We start from the raw sequence: 8,060 nt of genomic DNA, 5'->3' as shown, positions 1-8,060 counted from the left end.
ATTCCATCAGCGTTCGTGTACCAAACCTTCAGCTTCTCTTCTATCACTGTGGTCCTAAGAGAATATAGGGGTTGGTGGGCGGGAGCCCTGGTGGGGGCCTATGGGGGGTTGCGATGTGGTTGGGGTTTGTGATGAGGGGGATGTATGTGCAAGTTACATTGTGTACAAGTTCTCTCCACGTTGATACAGTAGAATAAATAAAGAGCAACACACCCATTCTCATGTAACACCATTTTTAAAAGAAATGACTCTGAGTGAAGGCAGCCAAAAGAAATAATTTTCCACAATTAACCCCAGTTATATTATATACACATTTTCTCTGATGTTAGACTAGAGAAAACGTTATTCTTGCCGTCACTCGTGCAAGTCGTCTATCTACCACATCTCATATTCATGTTAATTTATTCTACTGTGGGGTTGTATTTATCATGTTTATATGTTACCTATCGTGTTTATTATATATTTTTGAAAAAAAATAACATAGGTGAATTAATGAAAATGTGTATATTAACGTAATATGCGACATTTTTTTTATATTTTATTTAAAATACATTACAGCTTAACATAAAATAAAAATTTTAAAAAGAGTACAGTATGATCCTCAATCCTACAGAACATACACTGACAAAATTATAACAATACAATTTAACTGCCACAAAGAGGTTACATATATACTCTCGCAAATATTACCATATGACAGACGTAACATAACCTCCTTAGAAACCTAGCAAGAACATAACTTACAGGTGACCACAGTAACAGGGCCAAAAAATAAATGACATTATATAAACATCCATTGAAACGAACCTTTCAGGTTTATATAGTTAACAGAAAACGACTGTGACATATGGCAAAGGTTCACAACCTTCACATTAGTCAATAAAAAGAATGACCTACATCATAATCTTATTAAAACAAAATCCTAAGCATTCACTTATACTTAATAATATTAAACACCCTCTTCCACAGGGTGAGCACATTATATAAAATAAAAGAGACAAACCCCATTTCTCAGGGTAATGCATGAAGGACGAGCACCATATACCAAACACAATAAAAAAGGTGTATATCCTAACATAAACAGCAATAACACATTTCATAAATAACAACAAATTAACACCTCAAAACGCGATACACATATCTCAAAACAAAATAACATTTAAAAAGAAAGGGTAAACTTGAGCCTATTTCACAATAAACCTAACAATGACAGAAAGTACAGATAACACTCAGTACCAGGGTCAAAAATGAAGTATATGAACATCCATTAAAACCCAGCCTTACAGGTGCAGTTTACATAATATTACTATGACAAAGGTTCAGTTCAAGAGAAAGAATGTTCACTAAAAAATATATCCATTAATAACAACCTTCACATTAGTCATATAAACGAGTGACCTACATCATAATTCCGTTAACACAAGTACATACACCCTCCAGCTCCTCACAAAAGAATACTGCATGGAACGCCGTCTCATCCCAACCCCCCACACAGATTCCGCACCTCCCGCCCACAATTACCCTTCTGGTTCTTAGTACCTCTCCCGAGGGTAGTATGCCATGCATAAAACTATACGTTTTCTCCCGCACCCTAGGATTTAACTTCAGCTTGCTAAACCTATACCAAATACTCCTCCACGCATACATGGGTTACAATCCCTCAACTGGTACAACAATTCTCCCTGCAAGCATCCTACACAAAAACCCTATTCTAATTTTCCTCGGTTCTCTAACCAACATCAAAGCCCTCAAAACAGTTTCACATTCCCTCAACTCCATACCACCATACAACTTGCCCAACCTATCATGTACTTTTTCAGCTCCCTCCCCCCTCTCATTCCCTCACGCAAAACCTCCCATTTAAGAAACACACATTTAACCCTCCTTCTCAGATCCATCAACCCCAACCCACCCTGGCACACAGGTAACATTACAACCTCTCTCCTCAGCCAATCGCAACTTGAACCCCACAAAAATTTAAACACCCATCTCTGAATCCCCACAATCGCCGTCCCTGTTATTGGGAACACGGCTGCTACATGCCAAACTTTACTATACAATAGTACATTTATTACAATCGCTCTTTGCACGAGAGTCAGATGCTGAGGTCTCAATGCACCCAGACGCCCCAGGATCCTTTCTAACAACCTATTTGAGTTTTCCTCTCGAGCAGCGTCCAAGTCATCCCTATAGATGATACCACAAATTTTTAAAGACACCGTTTGTTTCCTCCCAACGTTACATTCCCCCCCCCCTCTTTACCCAGTCACCCAACCCCATGACCATTGACTGCATCCCTGTTGCACTTCCAAACAATTGCACAATATCATCCAAAACCCCAATGCCATCCCTCCCCGAACCAGGACTGTTGTGTCATCTACATATCCTATTATTCCAGGCCACACTTTCCCCCCCACCCCCACTCTTGTTACATACACTACGTTCAACCATTCTATAGAAGGGGTCCTGAATGCACGCAAACAATATTTGTGACATGGGACACCCCTGCCTAAGTCCCCTACCCAGGACAATCTCCTCTCCCAACCATCCATTAATTTGTACCCTCATCTTAGCTCCTTTGTTCAACGTGGTTACCTAATTAACTATTTCTTCCCCATAACCCTGTCTCCTAAGTATAGCTCCCAATGCTCCCCTTTCCACTCTGTCATAGGCCCCCCTGCCAGTCTAAAGCCAACAACGCCGCCCCCCCTCCCCCTTGTGACTCCACAAAACTTCTCAGTATCCCATGACCTTTAATTATCGACCTTCCAGGCAATCCATACTGTGTTTTCAAAACCACTCTCCCTACCACACATTTAAACCGATTACCCAAGACTTTAGCAAACATCTTATAGTCTGCACATAACAGCGATATGGCACGGTATTCCTTGAGGGTGTGCTGCCCCTTACCCTTTGGGACCAACACTACAACTGCAGTTGCTTGCTTGTCCCCCATCACACCCTTCTCCTTCATCTGATTTAATAACCTAACCATGAAACCCCTTATTACCTCCCAATGTTGTAGATAAAATTCAGCCGGGAGACCATCTATTCCCAGTGCTTTGCCCTTCCTCATTCCCTTTAAAGCCAATTATATTTCCTCTTCCGTTATTACCCCTCCTAAAGCCTTCACATCACTATTCCCTAAATTATACGTCACATACTCACATACCTTCTCTAAAGCCGCATCTCCCCCCCCACTTGTCCAATACCTTTCATACCATTTATCCGCATACGCACACATTCCTTTCATGGCCCGTATCTCCTGGCCCACCCTATAACCTCCCGCCATCTCATGTACCTCTACCCCTGGAATGGCTGTAACCTGCTGCCTTTGCTTTTGATACACCCCAATGGCTTGTCTCCCCAAAGCACCTCCTCTACCCCTGCCTGCACCCTTACTGCCTGAAACCTCTCGTTTTGTAACTCCCTCAGTTTCCCCTTGACTTCGACATTTTCATCCATAGGATAGTTGCCCCCCACAGCCCCCTGCCCATAACAACCCCTTAATCTGTCCTTTAAATAATTTGAAAGTCCATATTTTAAATTATTTATACGTTTACCCTCCCTCACATAATATTTCCTAATCCTTTCCTTGGCTACACTGTCCCACCATTTCACATCTTCCATCCCCTGTGCGTCCTCACTAAGCTCCTTCCATAGGACAGAAAATCCCTCTAACCTCTCCTCATCACTCAAAATGCTTATATTTAATTTCCAGTAACTTCTGTATATTTCCGCAAGCGCCTCCCACCCTACCTCCACTAACACTGCTCTATGATCCAACAATGCTACTTCAACAGTTTTGAAAGATTGCACTACAGCCCCAAGAGAAAGATACACTCTATCTAACTTCGCTGCATACCCTCTCCTAACAAACGTATGCTCTGTCTCCCACACTCCCCCCTCAAATGTGTCCCTTAACTGAATATCCCTCATTAAATCTCTTAGGGTCACAGATACATAGCCTGCCCCTTTCGGTTCCACATCGGCCCTCCAAATAACTCAATTCCAGTCACCCCCTACAATTGCCACCTCAGGTAATGCCCGAAAGAAAAACACAAGGTCCTCACACACAAACTCCTGTTTCACCTGTACGTTATTCTCTGCAGGCGCATACACGCTTACAAAGGCCACACGTTTGCCTAACCACCAACCATCCATGTGCAACACCCTTTCCCCTCACCCTCCTCACTTCTCAGCAAAACAAACAGGCTCGCCTCCTTAATTAATATACCCACCCCTCCTTTCAAACGGGCAGATGGCAGGGTTACCACCTGAAACCCTGCCACCTCCAGCACCCTACCCTCCTTAATATTATGCTCCTGAAGGAACACAACATCTACTCTTGATTTATTCAGAAACATTCTAAACCATTCTCTCTTCACACTATTACACAAACCATTAACGTTTACTGTCATGCACCGGAGGCCTATTAAAGTTTCCACCCCTGCCTCCTCTCTTCACTCTTCCCATGGGCACCAGAACTTATGGATCCACTTGTCACCTACATACTTCCCTCTCTCCCCCCCCCTTCTTTCGGTGCCTCCTGTCGTGGCCACCACTACCTTCAACCTCTGCCCATGTTTGCTTCCCAGCCCTCTGCACTGGCGTTAGGACATCATCCGAATCCGACGCAGCGGCCCTCATCCTCGTAACAATCGCATCCTCCATAGCTTGGTCTGGGGATGCCTCACAATGTACCTCTACCTCCACTGTACACTCTTTCAATGACGCCGGTGGCACCTCTGCCACACTGTCACTCCCGTCGTCTGGGTAGTTCTCCAGTCGTTGACGCACCTCAGCTGTCAAATCATCATCTACCACCTTCCCAGGTGCGGCCACCTCCTCAGGCGGTGACAAAGACTTTGTCATTGGTGTTTTCTCAGAAGTATTTATAACCTGTTAGGTAAAAGGACACAACTGGAACATATGTGACATTTATTGTGGCAACGTTTCGCTCTCCTGGAGCTTTATCAATATTTAATATTTATAACCAGCCATCATGTTTTCCAAGTTGATATAGTTATAACCTGGTTATTTAGCTACCTGTACAGTTAATATTTCCTCTCTTGGATAAGTAAATATCAAAGTGTACAGTCATCTGCATAAGCATGGGATTCTAGGATGAGGTAAAAAAGGTCACCGAAGTAGACATTCCATAGCAATGGAGCATTGGCACTAATAGAGTGTCTTGTTGACTCAGTCTCTATGAGAACTATTCCTAAAAATCTATCTTGAAAGTAATGGAGGCATAATGCAGAGCCGGAAAATCCTAATACTTGCAGTCTGTATAAGTTGTATCATGTACTTGTAGAAAGAAAAATTATAATTATTATTATTATTATTAGTATTGTTATTATTATTATTATTATTATTATTATTATTATTATTATTATTATTATTATTATTATTATTATTATTATTATTATTATTATTATTATTATTTTGCCAATAGTCCCTGTTGCTATACTCGGTGGAAAGCACCTGCAGTGTGCCATGCTACTACACAATTGATCTTGGATTATCCAGCGACTGGTGTCACATATTGAAAAGGTTTAATATATCAGCAGCAGAGCGACCTTTTAATGAATCCATACTGACTTCCAGTAAAAAGCGAGTGATAATCGAAAAATGCTGTCATGTACCGTGACAGTATTGTGTCAAGAATTCTGCCAGTGATTAACAGGAGTGACACTGTGCTGACAGATGCGAGTTAGAGTTTATGCTAGCTGGTCTGCGTGTCTGCTCAGCAATCTTTGTCTCACCTTATCTTGGTATGAAGAAAAAATACTTTATCCTGTCTTATTATCACCTCTGACAACCTTGACTCAGTTCTTGCGGCTGATAAAAATGGTTTACTACCTTGGCAGTAGTGCTCAGCAAACAGGTTAGCTTTCTCTTAGTTACTAAGAGAGAAAATTTCATCAGGTAAATATTCTTGTCGATTCTTGATGAAGAACCACAAGGAGCTAGAGAACACTCTTATTGGTGTCATTTTTCTTTTCCTGTCAGCTTTCCATTTTAGGATGGCCTAGCTGCGGACTCTCTTCATTTGCTGACAGGCCTGTAGTTATTGGGATACCTCTTGTACCTTCTACAATCTCTGTACCTAGCAGCAGTGGCCTCTCGGCAACGATATCCAAACCATAGGTGATCTGAAGGCTATGTCACATACTGCCAGCGAGAACTGTGCTTGCGTTGGAGATTAAGGATACGTTCAGTGAAGACATTCACTTAGCTATCACCGTCACCCTGGAGAACAATACTGTAATCAGAGGTGGCAAACTCAGGGTAAAGTGCCGGCCAATTTCCTCTTTTCCACGGCCAGGTTGTGCATGATGATTCTTCAACTCGTTCTATTGGAATTTTCAGTGTTGCAAAGACAGCCTTGTGGTTAGATATTCCAGAATAACCAAGAGGTTTGCCAATTACTGCACCTTCAGATAGATTACTCACTATTAGGTCCAGGAGTAGCCAGAGATATGAGTAAGCGAAGTCAACAAAGTTTTCATATCTAAGTATGGAAAAGGTTCATCAAAATTAATCTTCATAAATTGTTGAGATCACAAACAGTTATATTATGTTGACATGTATTTTGAAGTAGAACGGCGTCCACATTTTCCGTCAGGAAGTTGACTGAGTCTGCTTGCTGCCATAGAGGTCTGTACATTGCACATGCTTGTACGAAGGTACAAGTTTTAATGCATAGTTTCAAGAATATCATTTATAGCTGAGTAGAAATTGCCTCATCAATGAGATGGGCATATACACTTATAAAAAACACACATGACAACGCCTCATCCTTAATTATCCTTGCCTGTTTGATCACATCCATGAGGTGTATCCAGCAATTCTAGGAAATCTCTTTTCTGGTGTCCTGTTGTCTGAAAATGTCTCTACGATTTGCAATCATGTTAAGATAATGAGCGTTGACTCAGGAAATCGTAATGACACGATTGCAAACAAACCATACCACGGATGGGGATAGAACCCGTGGCTAGCTGGCCCAGTGGCTAACGCGACGGTCTATAGTTTTGAGACTCTCTGATCGCGGGTTCTATCCCCATCCGTAGGATGGTTTGTTTGCAATCGTGTCATTGCGATTTCGTGAGTCATGTTTACGACTTTGAGGGGAATTGAGCCAGAGTTCGTCACGGCCACGCTAGCTGGAGATTCGTCTGTAAAAATTTGCATTTGTGGTCACAGTGGTGCCTATGTTAACCTTCCTATGGTGTAGAAATATACCTAGTTGGATGAATCTTATTGTGGCTAGCTGGTCCAGTGGCTAACGCGACGGTGTGGAGTTTTGAGACTCTCTGATCGCGGGTTCTATCCCCGTCCGTGGTAAGGTTTATGATGAGTGTTCACGAAACTGTGAGTGAGCTCACGAACAATGTAATAAAGCCCGTAATGTTGGCAGACAGGATGTTGATAAACCACGGAACAGATGGAGTTTGAACCCATTTTTATACAGTCCACTTAATAACAAATTTTACTGGCTATTAAGTGGACTGTATAAAGTTTTTTTATCATAAAAATACAGAAACTATATGCTCCTCATCCAGGGTCACAGAGTTAGTTTGGGAGCTGAGACAGAGGACAGTGTTCGCCACCCCAGTGTTCCTGGAGTCCCATAAGTCTCCATGATACTTCAATACCAGTAAGTTACTAATTTTTTGCGTCAAGAGTTCTCCCCAGTTATGTGGATGGAAGGTTAAGTCACAGTTGTGTTCTTGTGAAAAATCTTCCTCATAATTTCTAACACGGTATGTAAATTTAAATATAGTGTTAAAAATAGGTATAAAAAATAGCTGCTATGTGACAGAGAAGGCAGTACGGCTGACCACCTAATTTTTTATGAATAATAACATTATATAAATAATTAGACTTATTTTTTGAATATCCAAGTTACATCTTAAATATAGTAGTAAACAGTAAATAAAATTAATCAGTAAAAGTTATATATATTGCAAGTGTATCTTTTTTTACCTGAGACATAACCAACCTCACTCTGTCATTGCTCTGGGCTTACTAAGGGTTAGGTAAGGTAAGGTAAG

General features: G+C 41.5%; 1 protein-coding gene across 1 annotated transcript in view; it reads right to left on the bottom strand.

The window, feature by feature from the left end:
* The window catches only part of LOC138854996 (glutamate receptor U1-like), a 226,877-nt gene that overhangs the window by 66,980 nt on the left and 151,837 nt on the right, over nucleotides 1-8,060 (bottom strand). The window contains exon 3 of the mRNA XM_070101505.1: nucleotides 4,569-4,902. Within this exon, the coding sequence (XP_069957606.1) occupies nucleotides 4,569-4,902 (334 nt within the window). The remainder of the gene's footprint in view (nucleotides 1-4,568; nucleotides 4,903-8,060) is intronic.

The sequence above is a fragment of the Cherax quadricarinatus genome, chromosome 77, assembly GCF_038502225.1.
Source record: "Cherax quadricarinatus isolate ZL_2023a chromosome 77, ASM3850222v1, whole genome shotgun sequence".
NCBI classification, from domain to species: Eukaryota; Metazoa; Arthropoda; class Malacostraca; order Decapoda; family Parastacidae; genus Cherax; species Cherax quadricarinatus.
This window is presented reverse-complemented; position numbering and strand designations above follow the sequence as displayed.